Source organism: Podarcis vaucheri (genome assembly GCF_965113315.1).
Source record: "Podarcis vaucheri genome assembly, chromosome: Z".
NCBI lineage: Eukaryota > Metazoa > Chordata > Lepidosauria > Squamata > Lacertidae > Podarcis > Podarcis vaucheri.
Window position 1 is genome coordinate 35,024,447 of NC_138758.1, and position 21,671 is coordinate 35,046,117.

General features: G+C 46.6%; 1 protein-coding gene across 4 annotated transcripts in view; it reads right to left on the minus strand.

The window, feature by feature from the left end:
- Nucleotides 1-21,671, minus strand: part of ADAMTSL2 (ADAMTS like 2) — a 44,562-nt gene that overhangs the window by 21,543 nt on the left and 1,348 nt on the right. Inside the window, exons 2-11 of one of the 4 annotated variants that reach the window (XM_082207904.1) lie at nt 11,329-11,443; nt 9,678-9,820; nt 8,637-8,712; nt 7,793-7,895; nt 6,008-6,153; nt 3,557-3,680; nt 3,155-3,235; nt 2,389-2,564; nt 1,450-1,792; nt 467-848 (exon numbers count right to left, since the gene is read on the minus strand). In XM_082207904.1, the coding sequence (XP_082064030.1) occupies nt 467-848; nt 1,450-1,792; nt 2,389-2,564; nt 3,155-3,235; nt 3,557-3,680; nt 6,008-6,153; nt 7,793-7,895; nt 8,637-8,712; nt 9,678-9,820; nt 11,329-11,442 (1,688 nt within the window). In that variant the 5' untranslated portion in view covers nt 11,443. Of the gene's footprint in view, nt 1-466; nt 849-1,449; nt 1,793-2,388; nt 2,565-3,154; nt 3,236-3,556; nt 3,681-6,007; nt 6,154-7,792; nt 7,896-8,636; nt 8,713-9,677; nt 9,821-11,328; nt 11,444-21,671 lie in introns of those variants that run through there. The other 3 variants (XM_082207906.1, XM_082207905.1, XM_082207907.1) reach the window with 3 other exon arrangements.

Sequence of the window (21,671 nt, forward strand, 5' to 3'; positions counted from 1 at the left end):
GGATTTGGGGCAGTCCCATCAAAATGTGAATTTCTCCTCTCCCCACTGACGTAAGAACCGGGAGGATGTCAAAAATAACACAGAAAAACATGCCCATGTAAACCTAGTCTAGACTGTTTCTCCTTGCTTAAGTCTAAACTTAACAATAAAGCCATTTTGGTAGGTCCTGATGCAACTATCAGTGCAGTGTGCCCCTCAGCATGTGTAGAGGATCTTCCTTTGACACCAAGTAGCCACAATCAGAACCAACACGCCTGTTTAAAGGAAGGGCAATGTGTTTTGATCCAGCAAAGTTGTACTCAGAGTAGACCTATTGGCATTAATGTGCCTGAGTTGGTCACATGCAGCAATTTCCAATGGGTTCTACTCTGAGTAGGATTAACATTGGATACAACCCAATGTCTCCAGTGGTTGAAATATAGTAGATCAAATCTCAGTTGCAAAGGAGCACCTCAAGGCCTCTTACCTTGTTTTGTGGGTTCTGTTCCCTTGAGGACTAGTGACCAAGATGGTGGCATTTGGAAACTGAGTCTCTGAAGATGTGTTGATGGTTTTGTCACTGCTCAGCTCCAGGAAGCTGCTGTTGACGGCATAAGCGATCATATCATCACCGTCATCATAATCAACATAAAGGCTGTCCATGTGAGAACCAACAGAGTTAACAGGGTCCCTTGGGGAAAAGATGCTGTTTGCCGTCTTGTTCTGGACTGATTCTTTTGAGTCTGATGTCTTTTCCAAAAGTTTATGGGTGATAGCATTTTCAGAAAGGAATTCTTTGGATGCAAGTCTGGAGTCAAAATCTCTCCCAATTCCGTCCACCATGTAATTGGATTGGGTTGCATTTGAATCTGGGGGAGAGAAGGAAAATGAAATCAAGAGATTTGTAAAATTATAGATTTGTTTTTCAAATTTGCACAAAAACCCCATGAGATAGGATAGTCTGAGATTGAGTGACTGGTCCAAGTCACCCAGTGAGCTTCATGGCTGAGTAGGGATTTGAACCCTAATCTTCCAGGCCTCTAACCACTACTCCACAATGGCTCTCATTTGACTGTGTCCTTGCTTTTGCCAGATATCAAATTTGAAATCTTATAAGCCCTTCCTGTCAGACCCCAGATACTATTGCATGTCAGTGATGAAGTCAAATATTGAAGTTGAGCATCTTTTTATGTCAAAATATAGCTATATTAAGTGCTTCATGAACAGCGAATGAATATTGAAATATTCAGTGTCTACCAGGTGGCGAATGTTCAGCATTACAGGAGAATTTCTGAAGTCAATTCCATCCAGCTTGTACAAATTTTTGAGATGTATGTTGTTGTTTTAGAACTCTAGCTAAAATAGTGAAAGAAGCATATTAATCTGTAGGCCAAGAGTTGCATCATGAACAGTCACTGCCCTAGCAATGAATGAACTACAGCTGGTGTGAAGACCTGGGGTTCACCTCACCTTTGGCCTGTTTGCCCTTTAGAGTTGGGTCGCAGTCATTGCTCTCTGTTCTTTCATAGACTTCATTCGTCTCTTGGATTTTGCTCAAGTCTAGGTCTTCAATGGTGTCCTTTCTTCCAAACACCTGATTCTCCAGATGGATCTTCTCTTTGGAGAGGGTTCCAAAGAAACTTGCATTGTGCTGAACAAAACCCAGAGGCTCTTCTCCATCAATCTCTCTGCTTTCTCCACTGTCCGACTCGGAGAAGGTGTAATAAATGGGCTGGACGTTTTTTGAATGCGGCTTCCTCAGAAGGGTATATTCATAGGTTATAGATGGGTTTTTACCATTTTGGTTCCAGACCTGGAAGTGGGGAGGAATAGCAAACATAAGAACATACATTATATTAGAGGAAATAGCTTGAAACAATATCAAGCAAAATTACATTAAAAATAAGCTTAGGAGAAACATCCATGAAAATGCATAGGGATTTTTGAACCGGCTGGGGAAAATGCAAACTGATATAGAAATGGGATGATCTAAATGCATGACTGGAAAAATGAGAAACTGATACCTGTATCCATCTAAGTTCTCAGGCTATCACACTCAGGTTCTCACTCAATCTCAGGTTAGACCCTTTGAAATTAATGGACCTAAGTTAGCCATCTCTACTAATTTCAGTGGGTATGTTCTCTGACTTATACTGAGTTGGACCATTGGGTCCAGATAGCTAGGTATTGTCAAGTGGTGTCTTGACTCCCAACCCTAACTGGAGATACTCGTGGGGAATAAACTTGGGACCTTCTGCATGCCAAGCAGGTGTTCTATCACTGAGCTGTGGCACTTCCCCAGATTCTAACCCCTAGATTCTTCCAGCCCTACTTGCAAACGAACTTGTTTTTGCTTGTTCCTAAATTGACCACCTATCTCTAGGTACAAAAAAAAGCCCCCACGCTTACCATGATGTTCAAATCTTGATTGGTTGGCCCTTGGGCCACAATGTATTCAATGCCAGTTTCATAAATGTCCATTGGCCTCCTGTACTTGAAAACAGTCCCTGCGATGTTGAAGTTTTTGGGGCTGTCCACTCTGTAGTTCCCATTGAAGAAGTAGTAGCCAGCTTCATCCGCAACAGCTGCAGAAGTCAGCAGAGGCAAAGAATTCCCACCCACACCTTAGAACAAGTCATCTTAAAGACACCTCAATCTCTGCTACATGCTAAGCAAGTATGACTTTACACCCTCCTCCCTCCCAATGCCTTTTTCTTTTGTGTGTTTCAGATTGTCAGCTTGAAGAAGTAACTTTCTTGTCATTAACATTTGCAAGCCTCTGGTGGATTTTTTTTTCTTTTTCTGAACCCGGGGTCTTTATAAACATCCCAACTTCTCAATGTAGTTGGCAAAGGGCTGACATGCTGTGCCAGTTCTGTGAGGGAAGGGGAAAGCTGGGTTGGCAAAGCAAAATGTAACGTGGGGTCTCAGAATCAGAAGGGCATTTAACTGTTGGCAGATAAAGACCACACAGGCAAATATGTTTTGGAAGCTAGGGGGACAGACAGACAGGCAATCAAGAGGGAGAAGGAAGGCTGAACCCAAAGAGGCCAGGAAGAGACTGAATTTCACATACCGATTTGGCTAATAAGCTACTTGTCAAACAGTTTCGTTTTCGCAGAAATATAAAATTATAAACATTCAGCTTCATTCCTGCCCCTGGCACCATACACACCCAGAACATCAGCAGATTTCTTCCGTTCAACGATCTGGATGTCTCTTGCTCCGGCGGGGATGTGTGTTACCAGAGAATAGCCTGTGGAAAACTGCATCCATGTATGAAAAGCAAACTTTGCAAGAATTAACAGTCCTAGGCTGGGAATAACTCTTCACATACAGGAGCAAATTCAGAAATGACTGAAGGATCCTTTTTTTTAATTGATTCAATGTTGGTCCTTTGAAAAGGGGCGGGGGAGTTGTGGAGGGAGGCAGCGGCAAATTTGCCGCAGTCCAGATGCAAGGAAGCCCAGACTCCCCACATCCCTGATCATGCACAAATTCACCTGCCCACAATTACATCTTGCTCAAGGATTGGCAAGCCCTACGCCATAAGAACAAAATACCCCTCCAGCCTTACCAAGATGTGAATTTCCCTTTCTGTAACTCCCAGAGACGTGAGTGCAGCTGCTCCCATTTCCTTGACAAACACCACATTTGTCCAACGTGTGAGTTGAGAACAGGATCCCGTCACATCCAATGGGCTGGAAACAGTGTAAAATAGAGTGTCAAGGGTCAGGTAGAGGGGCACAGTCACTGCAATTCAAATATCATGCTGACACTTTGGGCTGTGTCTCTGTGTGTTTGGCAGCAGTAATCTCAGGGCCAGCGACATTGTGTGTGATGGAGAGCCCTCTGTTCTACCCCTTCATGTTATGAAGCCCCTGTAAATATCACATAGTCATAGATCCGCATCAGAATCAGGCTGAACAAACTAAAAATGTTGGAGTGTTAGAGCCTTCTAAACAGACCTGTGGAAGAAGGCTGTGGTGGGATGCAAACAGCCAGGGCAACACTAAGTCAAGAAAAGTCTGGCTGCTGGATCAGGCCAGAGGAGGCCCATCTAGTCCAACATCCGGTTCTCAGAATGGCCAAACCAATGGGAATCCTGTAAACAGGACCTGAGAACAACAGCAGCTCTCCCCACCTGTGAATCCAATCAGCTGCCTCTGGGCCTGGAGGTTCCATTCCCAACTATCAGTTAAGAAGAGCCCTGCTGGATCAGACCAAAGGCCTATCTGGTCCACATCCTCTTCTCACACTGGCCAACCAGTTGCTGATGGCATTCCCTGCAACCTATTGCACAACATTATGTTGACCTGAGTACAATTGGTGGTGACCGAGGGGAGGGCTTTTTGCCTGAGTTACAGCCCTTCCTGGGAACAAAGGAAGCTGCTTCCTACTGAGTTAGAGCATTGATCCATCTAGCTCAGCATTGTCTACATTGACCAGCAGCAGCTTTCTGGGGTTTCATGTAGGGGTTCTATCCTAGAGATGCCACTGGGGATTGAACCTGGGACCTTCTGCATGCAAAGCAGGTGCTCTACCACTGAGCTAGGGCCTTCTCAGCTTCTCTTTAAAAAGGAGGAATGGAAGATTGTTAAATAAATCACAAGCAAACTGCTCTGGCTTCTGGGTCCAGTTCAGAGTGCTGATGCTTACCTACAAAGCCCTAAATGGCTCAGGGCCAGGATATCTGAAAGATCAGCCTCCTCCTGTATGAAGCAGCCTGCAGGCTGAAATTGTCTTCAGAAGCCCCACCGCATCTCCCACCATGAAAAGTACTCTGGCTGGTGGGAATGCAAGACGGGGCCTTAACTGTGACATCCCCCCAAACCCTGCCCACCATTCCAGAGTTGACTCCCAAAGGTGAGACCAGCCCCATCCCTGGCAGGGAGCAAAATATTTTTATTTAATGCTTCTCCTCCCCACCCCACCCCCCAAAAAATCTGGTTGGATTTTTAAAACATCCCACTTCCCTATTCACACTCATTCACATACACATATGCTCACCACCACCACCCCGCACAGTCTCACCCACATTCAACGCACACACCCACACACCCACACAAACACTTTTTCCATGCATAAGAACTTAAGAACACAAGAAGATCCCTGCTGGATCAGGCCAGTGGCCCATCTAGTCCAGCATCCTCTTCTCACAGTGGCCAACCAGTGCCCCAATGGGATGCCTGCAAGCAGGACGTAAGCACAAGAGCCCTCTCCCCATTGCAGTTTCCAACAAGTGGTATTCAGAACCTTTGTTGCCTTGAAGCACAGGAGGTAGTAGCCATGGGTAGCCTTCTCCACCATGACATAAGAAAGCCTGTTGGATCAGGCCAAAGTGATCCAATGTAGAATTAAGAAGCCCAACTGGAATTCAGAAGTAATATTGTCTCTGACCAGAGCATGGCCATCATGGCTAGTAGTCACTGGTAGCATTCTCCTCCTCCATGAATTTCCCCAACCCTCTTTCAAAGCCATCTAAGTTGGGGGCCATCATTGCCACACGCATGGACCAAAGAAATCCTCACTAGCTGGATGGCAATACAGCTGCTGGCTGTGCTTCCAGTCCTCCTGGCTCGGATCCTTTCTCTCTGCTCCTCATCCAAGACACCCTCCTATGCCCCAAACCCCACATCAAATGATATTCAATGTCACCTTGGCCAACAGGTAAGAAGGAGGGGTTGCTGGCTGCTATTTCACTTCTTGGACATGTGGTACAATAGAAATCTTGCCCACCCACCACATCCTCACTGATGTTGCTGGAAGAAGCCTAGCCTGGAAGTTTTCTCCCCTGGGATCTTTACAGATGCTGAGAGTGGAAGTTGACGCGAGGGAATATTCTGCAGAACTACAAATCCTAGCAGCCTCTAATGCAACTTCACCCCACAATGGCCATGCAGCTCCCCACTGGTCAGCACCCAGATTCTGGGCTCCCCACAACAGGGTCATTTGTATGTCCCCCTCTTCTTGTCCCATCTCCCCCACCCCCTGGGCTGACAATATGGTTGCTATAATGTTTAACAACCTCACATTTTCCAGAAACGCAAACCCCACGGAAATCGGAGTATTTACAGGACGTCCCGTCCCGAGCCAGGACCATGAGCTGCCTTTGACCATCGATGGTTGTGCAGTGGAGATCACAGGGCTTGCTGGAGATGTGGACATAGTCATCTGGAGATAGGAGGACAAATGATATTGCACACACTGACCAAACACACACACACGCACACACACAAATGCACACAGTTGCTTATTAAATGTCACCAGCAAAATATCCACCATTGTGGGGTAGAAAGTATAGCATAACATCAGGACATAGGAAGAGCTCTGCAGCTGGATCACACCAAAGGGGGCTCATCTAGTCCAGCATCCTGTTCTCACAGTGGCAGACCAGATACCTCAATGGGAAACCAACAAGTAGGATCTGAGCAGAAGAACACTCTCCCCTCTTTCGGTTTCCAGCAACTGGCATTCAGAAACATTACTGCCTCTGACTGTGAAGGAGAAGCATAGCCTCCATGGTGGCTAGGACATCCCATTTCATTTTCACTGTTACTCAGTTGAAAGCCTGCCCTGCCCTGTTCTGTGTAGATTTGTTTGCGGGGGAGGGAACCCATGAAATTTCTGCTTTTAAAATTTAAATGCGCTTGTTATGCACATTATTATACGCATTATGGAACAAATTTCCTCCAAATAGGTATTTTCCAGTGTGCTTCCCCATAAAGTACATATTATGGATGCATCACAACTGTAAATAACACAAATTTTTGAGTGCACTTTTCACACACTGAGGTGGTGTCTCAAAATATGGATAAGTATTTGATCTACCTTGAAGTGGTGTTCTAACCTCTGATCATAATCTGAGGCCCTTCGTCATGTGTCTGCCTCCACGGGAGGCCCAGACAGTAGTAACACGTGAACTAGGCCTTTTCAGTGGTGGCTCCCTGCTTGTGCATTTATCTCTCCAGGAGGCTTGCCTAATGCCATCATTATACAGTGGTACTTTTGGTTGCAAATGGGATCCGTTCCGGAGGCCCATTCGCAACATGAAAAGAGCGCAACCCGCAGCGGCGCATCTGTGCATGCGCGGGTTGCGACTCGCCACTTCTGCACATGCACGTGACGTCATTTTGCATGTCTGTGCATGCGCAAGTGGCGAAACCCGGAAGTAACTCTTTCCGGTACTTCCAGGTTGCTGCGGGATGTAACCTGAAAGAATGTAACATGAAGCAAATGTAACATGAGGTATGAATGTATATATCTTCAGACAAAAACATTCCTTTTTAACCAAGCCTTTAGCTCTTAACTATCTAGGGCCTTTTAGAGTGGGTGGGATGCTTTAATGTATCTACCAGGTTTGTTTGTTTGTTTGTTTGTTTGTTTGTTGTAAGTCACTAAAAGAGAGAAAGCAACTAATCGATTTAAATAATAACAGCAGCAACCTACAAGCAAGTTCAAGATTGGCTGTCAGGGTCATTTCTGCATATGCATTAGAAACTAGTGGATATTTGACCCAGTCCTAGTTCATCACAATGCTTCCACTCCCCTACTCCCTTCTTGTCTTTTTCAAAGCAGCTGTTGCAACTGCAGAGGCCTTTAAGCCCAGGGAAAGAAGGGGGTGGGGAGTTTTGCTCCTCTGATAAAATCTGGTTGGAGCCTCCTTCCTAGAACAGAAGAGAACTCCATTCATTTCAAATCCCCCCCCCTCTCTCTGTGTGTGTGCCTGTCTTTCTGTCTTTTTTGGATGAGGTGGGGTGAGAGTAAGCTTTGCCTTATCAAAAGCGCCTGGACAAAAGGCCTCCTTGTTTACCAGGATACAATGGCTTCCATTGATACGTCCGCCCGTTGTACATGTGGGAGTTGAAGGATGTGCACTGCTGCTCCCGGAAGCTCCTGCCATTCGGGGGACACTGCTGGAAAAGGAAGAGACGAGTCCAGATGAGGAAGAGGAGGAGGAGAAGGAGAATCTGCTTCTACATTTCAGAGGCTTTTCCTGCCCTTGTGGGTGAACTGATGGTGGGCTGTCAAAACCCAAATGTGCAAGGGAATCAGGAAGATCCTGGGACTGTTACAGGCTAATAAAAGAACACCAGAACAGCCTGCTGGATCGGGCCAGGGCTCCTCTAGTCCAAAGCAACCTCTTTTCACAGAAACCAACTAGATGCCTGTGGGAAACCAGCAAGCAGGATCCGAGCACAAGAGCACTTCCCTCCTGTGGTTTCCAACAACTGGCATTAGGAAGGTTCCTATTTCTACTAATCGAGGATGAGGATGAGGATACCCACACCATACTATTAAGGCTTTGAAGAATCCTGAGAACAGAGCTACAATTTCCAGAGTGGTTTAACAACCAGTTCTTCTTCACTCTCTGGAACTCTGGAAACTGTAGCTCTGGGAGAGGAATGGGGGTTTGCAAGCAACTCTCAACACGCTTAACAAACTCCACTTCCTAGGATTATTTGGGCGAAGCCATGGCTGTTTAAAGTGGCATCATAGCACTTTAAATGTATGGTGTGAAGGTGGCCTGAGTTTGAAATAGTGGTGGTAGCTGGTTCATATTTTCTACAGCTACATGGAATCTGTACCTTGCTAGTTAAGACTGAAAGTTGCATCTCAATAATAATTTTTTAAAAGCATGAAAATGCTCCTCTTACTTGCACTTTGCATAGCTGGTATCTTTTTGATGTCCCAGTGCATGTTTTATTAGCGAGCCCCGTCATGGACTTCTTTCTAAAGAAAAGGAAACAGGATCAAGTCAAGCGAAAAATGAAACGCGTCATTATCATCCAAAAGAAAGGGCCCCAGAATGGCTTACAAATATCAGCAAGAATAAAGGTAAAGAGACCCCTGACCATCAGGTCCAGTCGTGACCGACTCTGGGGTTGTGGCGCTCATCTCGCTTTATTGGCTGAGGGAGCTTCCGAATCATGTGGCCAGCATGACTAAGCCGCTTCTGGCAAACCAGAGCGGCACACAGAAACACCGTTTACCTTCCCACCAGAGCGGTACCTATTTATCTACTTGCACTTTGATGTGCTTTCGAACTGCTAGGTGGGCAGGAGCAGGGACCGAGAAACAGGAGCTCACCCCATTGTGGGGATTCAAACCGCTGACCTTCTGATCGGCAAGTCCTAGGCTCTGTAGTTTAACCCATAGCACAACCCGTGTCCCATGTCACCTCTTATGTGGCCCTTAAAATTCTCCCAAGGCTACACACACAACCTCTCCTGGTACCCCTCCTTCGCTGCCTCCTTCAGTGTGTTTGCCTGGTTGGAATAGCGTTTTTGAACTGAGATAATGCCTCTTTCTTACCTGGATGGAGGATGGAAAGATACATCTGCATATAAAAGGAACCTCTGTGCTGTGTGCAGCTGGAATTTATCTGGCTACACAATGGTAAGAATCACAGCCACTAACCTGCCTGCTTTTGTCTTGGCTACGCCCACCTTTCTGAAGGTTCCCTTCAAGGGGACAGTGATCCTTTGGCTGAAAATGTTATCCTTCCTGCAACAAATCACCAGGAAGCCCTATCCAGATGGCTATGGATTACAGCTCCCATTAGCCCCGGTTCAACCTTGAGGGCACCTGATTCGAGGGAGGCTGCCTGAGACGGTCCCTTCGGAACCAATGGGAAAGTTTTATTGTTCAGAGGATTGGGGGGGGGTGAGATGAGTTCAATGGAGCGAGGGGTTTACCTCTGCCGCAGGCAGTGCCTCTCTTGGGATTTGACTCCTCCCCCACATGTCCGGGTGCAAGCCGTCCACTTGGTCCACTCGCCCCACCAGTGGGCAGTGACGTCACTGCCTTCCTCAAGGCTGTTGGACGCCTGAAGATTCTCCTGTTTGCCATTTAGGGGCAAAGAAGATAAATTAGAGGCGAGATGGGTTGATTGGTTAAAGGGATACTTCAACAAACACGGTTCAGCTGCTAAAACCAATTCTTTCCCCATTTCTGTCCTACTTCAGTTCATTTGAGGTTTCATGCCCGTCTGCCAGCTGCATCTCCATTTCCTTCCCCCACTGAAGACAGGGGCCCCAGTTTATGATTTGCTCATATTTAGCACATACTTGTGCAGAGCAGCCATGTCAGACCACTGGCACATCCTGCTCAGTATCTTTGACATGGACTGGCAGAGGTTCTCTAGGATTTCAGATAGGAGACATTCATCCTACCAGGAGATGCCACTGGAGGCTGAAGCTGTGGCCTCCTGCATGCAAAGCAGGGACTCTGCCACTCAGCAGTTGCTCCTTCAGCTAAACATAAAGAAAGATTCTAGTCCTCATAATTCTGCATCTGACAGCAGAGATAGGTAGGGACATAGGAATCTGCCTAATGAATAAAACCCTTGGTTTATCTGTCAAAGTACTGCTTACACTCACTGACGGTGTCTTTCCAAGGTTTCAGGATAGGGTTTCACCATGGCGGAGCAAGGGTGCCATTGAGGACCGAACCTGGAACCTTCTGCATGCAGAGCAGGGGCTCTACCACTGAGCTATCGCCCTTTTGACAGAACACTGATTCTTCATGCCTGCCACTGTCATTTTTCAGTACATCTTCATTGCTTCATTTGTGTCTGGTTTTAAATTGTATTGCATATTCTGTACTTGCATTCAGTAGTGTAGTGGCAAATTCAGAAGTGCGGGGTTCCTTCATGAGAGTCATAGCCAGGCCCCCTTCTAAGATTATACAACAACTTTATAATTATACAACAGTAATAATTAGGGATGCATTACAATGATCAGTGCAGATCTCCATGTTTTTCCTTTCAGCTAAATCTGCTATTTTCTGTGCATGTATGTGGACAAATCATTTGGAGTGCTCCAAAATCTTCTTTCAGAGTGACTTAAGCTGTGTTTTCATTGAAGTGCCATTGTACATAACAGAACTTGTACCCTATTCTCTTGAAACAGAAGCGTTCCTTCCGTTGTCTTTTCGACGTTCCTGAATGCTTAGCTTTTCAGCTTACAGAGCAAACTCTTTGGTGTTCCTCACATGTACCTTATCCAGAGGGGCACCAGGAGCCCATTCTCAGGGCTGACTCAACTCCTTTCACTCTGACTGGATCCAATTAGTGCAAAGGGCAAGAAGGCTTCTTCCCAGTGGCTAAACAAACCTTTCATGCTGATTGGTCAGCTCAAGGATCCCGGAGACAGGGAGCCTTCTGGGATGCTGCTACAGAAATAGTAACAAGTCTTTGACACACACACCCTCTGGTGACCCCCAAACCACTAGACCACTGCTTGAATTGCATTTTACACATTGTCACTGGGCAGCAACTGGAGGTGCTTGCATACCTGGTGGTATATGGATATTTTTAATACATTTGTGAATGAAGAAAATTCTTACTTGTGATATCACCAGGGCAACGTTCCCTATGAAGAGTGCGAATGCAAGAGCCCCTTTCAGGTGAGTGCAATCGCCAATAAAGCTGCACTCCCAGGTCCCCTTGATTCTCTTCATCCTAAGAAAGCAAGAAGCAAAGGTTGATTTTTTTCAGAATTGGATTAGATGGCCTTTTGGGTCCCCTTCTAACTCTATAATTCTTTCTTTCTATGAATGGCTGTATTAAACCCTGCAGGTTTAAACAGCTTTCATGTGTATTTTTTAAAAATAATAAAAAAGCAGTATATAAATTTTATGAAATGAAGGAATGAAAAATCTGGCAGGAAACAAGTGCTGAGGAATTTGGTCATCACAGCAGGACCATCTTGCTCCATATGTGCTCATTGATCTGCAGAACTGACACTGTTAGAGGTGCCACATGATACTCATTCCCACAATTGTGAGAAATTGATCTTTCAGTGTGGCACATGCACTTCAGAACTCCTTGCCTATTGACGCCAGGCAGGCACCTTCACTGTATTCTTTTCGTTGCCTGCTTTAAACATTTTTGTTTAGGCACATAGATATTGACATGTTTTATTCTCTCTCTCCCCCCCTCCCCGGTTGATTTGTATTATCTAAAAAGGTTTTTAACCGTTTTTACTGATAATTTTAATATATATTTTTGTAAACTGCATAGAGGTTTACAATCAAGTGGCGTATAAATGTTGTCAAATAAATAATTGCCCCATCACAATGTGGTGTGGGGGACCCCTACACAAGCTGCCCTCTTGGAACTGCCATTCTGCTTGTATTCCAGGTGAGGGGGGCATTCTATTAAGACACCTCCGCTTCGTCCAAGCATGGAGTTAGGATATTTCCGTTCCACCTTAAGAGGGAGCAGGCTTTGTAAGTAACAGAGTCTGCGCATGTCCTGTTCACAGGATGTTTATGCTGTTGTTTCCTTTCGTTTTTGCCAGACGGTCAGAGACGCTGACTGAGAATGGACGTGTTTTCTTTTGTTCTGTTCATGTTCTAAATAAAGTCTGTAAATATGCTTTTCTGCTCTTCTGCGGTGCAAGCTTTTGACTGTGCTTTCTGCTGAAAGAGGGTGCACCAGCCTAGGAATGTGGCTAGGAATTTCCAAAGGCTTTGTGCCCCTAACTGTTGGATCTGCGTGACTACGGGAGGCCGATGGATCCTCCGAACTCCGGCTTGGGGGCCATGATGGACGTTATCTCCCTGGCAGTTTCCCAACAACAAGGTTATGGGCCCAGATTCAAAGCACCTACAGGAGAGTAAAGCTGCAACAGACTGCGTTTGAGGTATGTTGGGGGAAAAGCAAAAGGAAGGGACGCTTTTCTGTTTTACCTCGGCAAGGAGCCTTTGATCTCCGGCAAGGCTTAATTGGCCTGGGAGCTGCGCCAAAGAGGCCTCGAGATTAATAGCTGCCAAGATAAGGAGTCTTTGAAGGCATAGGGCTCACGGCTCAAGTAAAAAGCTGAGATGGATCTCTTACAGACCTCAGAAACTGCTCCGTGTCCACTAAAGCTGAATGGCCACAACTATCAGACCTGGGCAAGGTACTGTGAGGGCCAGATGAGAAGGCTTGGAGTATGGAATACCGTTTCTGAGAATCCCCCAGCCCCTGTGACAGATGAGTGGAAAGCACAAGATTCGAGAGCCATGGGAATAATTTTGCTCTCAGTAGCTCCTGAAGAGTTAATCACCTTGGCTGGCAAGGCAACTGCCCGTGAGATGTGGGACGGGCTAAGAGCCTGTCATCTCCGACAAGAGGCTGGGTCTGTGTTGCTTTATTTCAGAAAGCTGCACAGGAAGCGTTTGGAGCCAGGGGAAGATCTTAGAGCCCACGTTTTACAGTTGCAGCATCTCAGACAGGAATTGGCTCAGAGAGGTTTCAATATGCCTGAGTCACTGTTTGCTATTCTCATCCTGGACTCCCTGGATGAAAGCTATCATGCCGTGTCAAGTCAGCTGGCGACCCTCCCTGCGCAAGACCTCACTGCTACAAAGGTCTTGGCAACTTTGCAAAATGAATACGATAGAAGGAATGCAGCTGAGTCGGCTTGTGCGCTTCAGGGGGAGCAAAGTGGGACAGCATTCCAGCCTCCAGGGGGAGCCAAAGCGTTGGCAGCTGTGAAGTGCTGGAACTGTGGGAACCAAGGTCATACTCAGAGGTTTTGTCCAAAGACTGGAAATAAACAGAGGAAAAAGCCTGCAGGTGGCCCGAAGCAGAAGGAGGGTGAAAAGCCCGCGCCAGGGAAAAACAAAGCGATGTTTGCTGGCACTGCTTCACCAAAGGCTAAAGGCACGTCTGCTGGCCAGGAGCAGCAGGGGGGGCAAGCTGCAAAAGAGTTTGCTTGCTGTTAAGACTGCTCCAACAGCCAAAGGCAGGTTTATTGTGGATTCAGGAGCCACCCGCCACGTTTCGAAGGACCGCCATCTCTTTATCTCCTTCAAGCCTCAGGAAGGTGAGATCCACCTGGCTGATGGAAGGACGTTGCAAATCGCAGGAGAAGGGACTGTGAAACTTGCAAGTCTGCACACTACCATCAGTAATGTACTTTTTGTTCCAGGAGCGGCGAGCAACTTGCTTAGCGTCCCACAGCTTACTGGGCGTGGTTTTCAGATTTCCTTCAAGAGGAGCGTCTGTGTCATCAGTAAAGGCAAAGAGGACTATTTGCATGCAAAGTTTATGGATGGTTTGTTCCATATAACTTATGACGACACTGTTGTTGTGTCTAATGCTGATTCCTGTTGTGTTGCACAAACTAACAAAGTTCTTCATGCAGGTTGCATTCACGATGCGCATTGAAGGTTTTGTCACCTCTCTTGGAAGGCACTGGCCAAGATGCCAGAGGTGGTTGAGGGTTTGAACATCAAACCCTGTAAATTTCACATGAAATGTGTATCTTGTGCAGAGAACAAGGTGAAGGTTGCTCCAAAAGGCAAGGAGTCTAGCAGGCAGGCTTCCAAACCCTACCAGCTAGTGCATGCAGACCTGGTTGGTCCACTAGCGCCCTCTTTAGGAGGAGCAAGGTACTTCATGATTCTGATTGATTCCTTTTCCAGGTACATTCATGTGTATTTGCTCGAACAGAAATCGCAAGCGTTTCCGAAGTTTAAGGCATTCTGTGCTTGGTTGGAGAATGCGCACGGTAAACGTATTTCTTGTTTGTTTACTGATCGGGGTGGGGAGTTTACTTCTCAGCAGTTTGAAGCTTTCCTGACTGAGAAGGGAATCCAGCATGACATGTCAACGCCCAGATCGCCATGGATGAATGGGCTTGCGGAGAGAGCAAATCAGACATTGCTGCAAGGAATCAAAACCTTGTTGCATGATGCCAATCTCCCTGATAAGTATTGGGGGGAGGCTTTGGGGAATTTTGTTTATTCTTTTAATCGCAGATTGTCATCACCCATTGGTTGTACCCCCTATGAGAAGATGTTTGGCAAGAAACCCAACACCAAACACATGAAAATATTTGGTTCTGACATGTGGGTACGCACACAACAAACCAACAAGCTTGGGAAGCGTGGGGCACATGGTTTGTTTATGGGGTACGAAAAAGGTGCATACAGGGTATGGATGACTGACTCTAAGTCCATTAAGTTCACAAGGAGTGTTGAGTACAATCCTAAGTGGGGGGAAAATGTGGGAATTTTCCAGAGTTACCCAGAGGAGGATGAAGGTGATGTCAAGCAAGCAGCAAAAGCTGAGGAAGCTGCTGAGGATGATGATGATGATGATGATGATGATCAGAGTTCGGATTCCAGTTCAGTGGGCGGCGCTGCTGCTGCTGGTGTCAGTGACAGTGATGACACAGCAGACTACCAGAGCGCAAAGGCCTCAGTCAGACCATCTGATGCGTCTGACAATGAACTGGAAGAACCACTGTTCACCATTGGTCAATTTTCTCCTAAGAAGGAGGAGATGAGTCCAGAAGACTTGCGTTTAGTACGTAGGTCTGAAAGGGCGACCAAGGGCAGACCTCCAAAGAGGTATGCTGATGAGTTTGCTAAGACAGCAACTGCTGTTCTTAGTAGCTCAGAGAAGGTATGGGAACCTTCAAGCTTCAAAGAGGTTCAAGAGTTAACCTCTAAAGATGCTGAGCCTTGGCTTAATGCCATGAAGGCTGAAGTTGATTCCTTGAACAGGAACCAAACTTGGGAATTGGTACCGGTAGTCCCAGGAATGAGACTGGCAGCAAATGGGTCTTCAAGGCCAAGACAGACCAGAATGGCAAGGTAGTCAGACACAAAGCCAGATTGATTGCCAGAGGTTTTTCACAGGTACCAGGACAGGATTACCACGAGACCTACTCACCCACAGTCAAATATGAGAGCATTCGGCTGATGCTCAAGATCGCTGCGGAGGAGAAACTGCATGTTTCCCACCATGACATTAATACAGCTTTTTTGTACGGGGTTTTGGGGGAGGAGCTGTTCATGCTTCCACCTGATGGGATGGAGATACAGAAGGGAATGGTCTGTAAACTGTGGAAATCCTTATATGGTCTTAAGCAGAGTGCCAGGTGTTGGAACACAAAACTCACTGAGACATTGCTTTCTCTAGGTTTTCACCAAGGCAAAGCTGATCCATGTGTGTTTGTCAAGGAGGAGGGGCAAAACAAACTGTATTGTTTATGTTTTGTTGATGATCTTCTGATGTTTTGGAAGAATCAGGCTTTCTACCAAAGCACCCTAGCTCAACTGAAGGAGCACTTTGACATGAAGGATCTTGGTGAGGTATCCAACTATCTTTCTCTGCAGTGGAGAGGGACCAAGCAGGTAATTTTCTGGTACACCAAACACAGAAAATTGCTGATGTATTAACCAGGTTGAATTTGGTTGATGCAAACCCAGCAGACACACCGATGGTGACAGGTTACCAGGTAGACAGTACTGCTGAAGCGTTTTCTGACACAACGCTGTACAGATGCATTCTAGGCAAACTGAATTTCATTGCCAGATGTTCAAGACCTGACATAGCTGTAAGCTGTAATCTGCTTAGCAGACATGCCAACAATCCTACGGTTCAGGATTGGAAAGCTCTGAAGCGCATAGCCCGCTATTTGAAAGGGACTATGCACTACAGGCTGAGGTTCACCAGTCAGAAGACTGGAGGTCTTGAAATCTTTGCAGATGCAAGTTTGGAAGTGACACCACGGATGGTACAAGCACTTCTGGAGTATGCTACATGTACAACCACTGCCTGTTTGACTGGTTGTGCAAGAAGCAGACAACAGTGAGCCTAAGTTCCTGTGAAGCAGAACTCAATGCTCTGTCATTTTCACTCATGGATTGTGAATGGTTGATGCAACTGTTTAAGGACATCGGGGTTTCTGCGAAATGTCCTGTACAAGTGTATCAAGACAATAGATCGTGTTTGGCTTTGCTGAACTCCGAGAGTTGCAAGCAGAGAACCAAGTACTTGCAGATTAAACTACATCGTGCAAGAGAGTGTATTCAGAAAGGACTGATTCAGGTGTCCTACATGGCAGGAAATGAAATTCCTGCTGATCTGTTGTCTAAGGTTGTTAACAAAGAGCAACTTAAGGTTTACACACAGAGGTTGCAATTGGGTGAACCACAGGTACAACAGGTTACACGGAAAGGGGGAGGATGTTAGGATATTTCCGTTCCACCTTAAGAGGGAGCAGGCTTTGTGCCCCTAACTGTTGGATCTGCGTGACTACGGGAGGCCGATGGATCCTCCGAACTCCGGCTTGGGGGCCATGATGGACGTTATCTCCCTGGCAGTTTCCCAACATTTCAGTGGTGTGAAATTTGCAATGAATTTCTTCCCTTGCTCTGAGAAAAGCTTTGAATAGGAAACCCAAGGACCCGCTCATTAAAAAGTGTAGTTCTGCTGAGGGGTGTGGGGGGAAATCTGACTCCTCTGACAGGGTGTCATCACAGAGCCAATTCGAAATGAGGTCAGGAATCACTGCCCTCTCACTGGATGGAAATGTGGAAAAATGGGTGCTTCCAGACCAGGGATGGAGGAAAAATTCAACTCAATTTGCATTTAAAGACAACCCTACCAAATAAGTGCTTTCCAAAACATGCAACCATCCTTCAAAAGCCATCCTTGCAGTGTGGTTCTCCAGCCAAATAATATGTCCCAAAATGCATATATTAAAGCAAAAGTGTGCATTAAAATGCATGTATTAGTGAAAATATTGGGAGAAACTGCATTGTGTAAATGTGTAGATGAGGGAAAACTATATACAAACATGTGCCTATTAGGGAAAATATGTACTAAGGTGCTGATAACTTTTCATGAGAACTTTTTTTAAAAAAAGCAAACGAATCTGGAGATTGACTGAACTTAAGATAGGAAAAGTGATAAACTGAGAGGAAGAGCCAGTGCAGTGGATTGTAGTGGTCAGAGTGTCGGACTAGGACCTGGGAGACCAGAATTCAAATGCCCCCACTGGGCCATGAAGCTCACTGGGTGTGACCTGGCGGGGTCAGTGACTCCCTTTCAGCCTAACTTACTTCACAGGGTGGTTGTGAGGATAAAATGGGGAGAGGGAGGACTATGTACCACCTCCATGAGCACCTTGGAAGAAATGCAGGGTATTAAATAAAGTGAAATTGAGATTTGCCCACCACTTCCCCTTCCCTCTTTGGGCTCTTCCTCCTCCGCCTTACAGAAGAGACACTGAGGATTCCCCTTTCTAAGAAAACTCAGCCTTTCAGAGTAGTGCTGGCTTCTTCCCCCAACTCCCCACTTTCTTTGGCTGCCTGGAGAGCGCGAATTTCCTACTCATCCCCGCCTCTCCGCCTGCCAGGAGTGGAGGTGCTGGATTTTCCCAAGCTGGATTATTATATTAAAGCTGCACGGATGTTCAGACTGTGTCTGAGTCGCTTGGTGTCCTGTTCCAGCCAAGCAAGGAGATTTTGGAGGACTGGAACAAGAGACTGTGGGGAAGAACTAGCTCAGAAGAGGCATCCGTGAGGCTCAGCAATGGGGAGATGATTGTCCATAGGTGTTCAAACTCTTCTGGAAGCTCTCAAAGAAGGCAGCTTCAGAGCCCCCAAAGCAAGAAAGGCCATGATACCATTTTGGCAGCCAGAGGCTGCTGCCACCATCCTACACCCATTGGGGAGCAGAAGGGAGGACAGCCAGCTTGTCTGTAGCAAATGGGCAAACTCCTTGACTCCAAGATATATATTTTTAAAAAGAACATAAGAAGAGACTGGTGGATCAGGTCAATGACCCATTTAGTCCACCATTCTGTTGTCACAGTGGTCAAACGATGCCCCAGTGAGAAACAGGATTCGAACGTTGTATGAACCAGGCGCCCCTGGCACCCATATCCGCCTCCCAAGAAAGCACACATTAATTTGGGTCAAATCAGGCTACAACCTTTGCCAAGGCATTGGGTATAACTATTTGAATTGTCAGCCTGCCCGCCTGCCTCTTGGGGTATACCTGCAGGGGTCACTCCTAGTTGAAGAGGTCAACCCCTATGACACAAGGGTGGTCACCTTGAGGAGTGCTATGGCCCTAGCTCCTGCCTGGGCTTCAGGACAAAAACAACTCCTCTCAGATTCATTTAACAAGATACCCCTGAAAATTGGAGAGGCAGGCAGAGGCTACAACCTCCCCTCCAATGAAGACTCAGGTTTACTCAATGCCTTAACCCCAAAGTTGTGACAACTGCTATGAGGCAGGCAAAACCAAAGGACAGATCCAGTTAGTCTGCCTGGCCCTGAATCAGTCTGACAAATTCCTGCCTGGCCCCGAATATGATGACCAACAATAGTCCATAGCAAGGTCATGCAGAGCCCAAGAGCCAAGGAAAAAGGAGAGGCGGTGGGAGATCCAACTAGGAACTGGACAAGGAGGTGGAGGCTGGATGGGTTTAAATTCCCAAACTGTGGACCAGAGTGAAGCCTGCTGGCTCCAATCTAATCTGCTCCAGGGGTAGAGCCTTTGGTCAGCCTGCCTGCCATTGGCCAATTGGCAGGCAGGTTGTAATCCATTTCCTGGGCTGGTGCGAAGCCAATTTTGGGGTTTGTGCTGGCCTGGGAAAACCCCACAAATCCATGTCCCTCACCGGATCATGGGGTGAACAGAAGGTGATGCCCCATAAAGGTGCCCGACCTTGAAGGTAAGCATCACACTCTCCCATCCTGTGGTTTCCAGCAACTGGTATTCAAAAGCATTAATGGCTCCAGCTGTAGCCTCCTCCTCCTGTATGAATTTGTCTAATCCTCTTTTAAAGCCATCTAGTCATACCTCCGGTTGCGAACATGATCCGTGCAGGAGGCACGTTTGCAACCCGCAGCATTCGCAGCCTGAAGTGCCGTGTCTGCGCACGTGCGTGATGCGATTTGGCGCTTCTGCACATGTGTGTGATGTCATTTTGCGCTTCTGCGCATGCACGAGTGCCAAAACCCGGAAGTAAACCATTCTGGTACTTCTGGGTTCGGCACAGTCCGCAACCCAAAAACGCGCAACCCGCAGTGTTCGTAACTCGAGGTATGACTGTACATTGGTGGCCATCACTGCCTCCTGTAGGAGGGAGTTCCACAGTTTAAATATGTGCTGTGTGAAGACAGACTTTATTTCATCTGCCCTGAATCTTCCAACATCCAAATCCTCACCCTACATTTGAAGCAGTAGCATTCTGTTTTAAACAGCCATGGCTTCCCTGAAAGAATCTTGGTTTGTTAAGGGGGTTGTTTGCTGAGGGTTGTTAGTATACCCCTATTCCCACCTGGCCCCCAAGCTATAATTCCCAGAGATCCCTGGGAAGATGGAATGGTTGAGCAAACCACTGAGGGAACTGTAGTTCTCTCTCTCAGAGGGAAACAGAAAGGTCTCCTAACAACTTTCAGCACCCTGAACAGACTTCAGTTCCCAGATCCTTTGGAGGAATCCATGACTGCTTAAAGCAATATCACACTGCTTTAAAAGTATGGTGTGAATGTATGACTTTGTATGGGGATCTGCTAGAAATGTACAAGAGTAGGCAAAAAAAATGGACAGAGAGACATTTGGCCTCCCTCTCTCGTAACATTTAGAATCCTGTGGGGCCAACCAATGAAGATGAATTTTGGAAGATTCATTGCAGACAAGAGAAGATACTTCTTCACACAACACTTAGTTAAATGATGAAATTTGCTGCCACAAGAGACAGTAATGGACACCAACCTGGGTGGCTTTAAAAGAAGGCAGGTTGGAGGCAGGTGGTTCAAGCCCACCCAGGATTCCTGCACTGCAGGGGCCTAGACTAGATGACTTTCAGGATCCCTTCCAACTGACAGTTCTATGATTCTATGATTGGATAAGGATATTAGTGGCCGCTAACCACAATGGCTATGTTCTACTTCCACTGTCAGAAGCAGGAACACCAGTTCTGGAAACCACAGGAGGGGAGAGGACTTTTGCACTTAGGTCCTGCTTGTGGGTTTCCCATAATGGGTACCCCGTTATTCACTGTAAGAAAAAGATGATGGACTAGATGGGCCATTGATCCAATCCAGCAGGCTCTCCATATGGAGGTGTACTGTGATGGCAAAACCTCCATGCCTTGGGGCAGTCTATCCCTGAATACCAGACAGTGGGAAACACAACTGGAGAGTGCTGTTGCACATAGGTCTTGCTTGCAGGCTTCCCATTTGGAGCATATTGTGGGCTATTATGCAAGCAGGATGCTGGACTAGGTGGGTCATTGGCCTGATCCAGCAGGCTCTTATTACACCCAAAGCACAGAGCTCCTCTGAGCAGGGCCCATTGACTGCCCATGTCATGCCCTCCCAGGGAAGCTGCCATGGATTAGTCATTTACAGAGCAGATGAAATGAAATGAATGAACATGGCTGTCTGAGAGTTGTAGAATATTAGAATTGTACAATGGTAGATTTGGAAGGGAGCCCAGTGGGTCAACTGATCCATCCTCCTGCAGGAATTCGTTTCATTCATTTCAATGCCTCTACTCTGGGCAGAACTTACTTTGACGCAACCCTGGTGCTGGTCCCTGTGTCTTAGTTATTTTAACGTCCAATTTTCTAAGCATCTATTTTATCCCCCTTTTTCTATCCTTCATAAAAACCACACTCCCGTTCCTTTCACATCAGCAGGGGTCTCTAACCCTTTTGGGCCTCGGGTTGGGGGGGGAATACATCAGGAAATCTAAGAAGCTGTCATGTGCCTCACAAAATGCCCATTTCACAGAAGAAAAAACTGGCAATGCTCAGAACCCTACAAAAACCCAGGCCAGACATCTACATAGGTGGTGCAGTGGCTAGAGTGTTGGACTAGCTCAGCCATGAAACTGACTGAGTGACCTTGGAGGCCACTCTACATCTCTCTCAACCAATAAACTA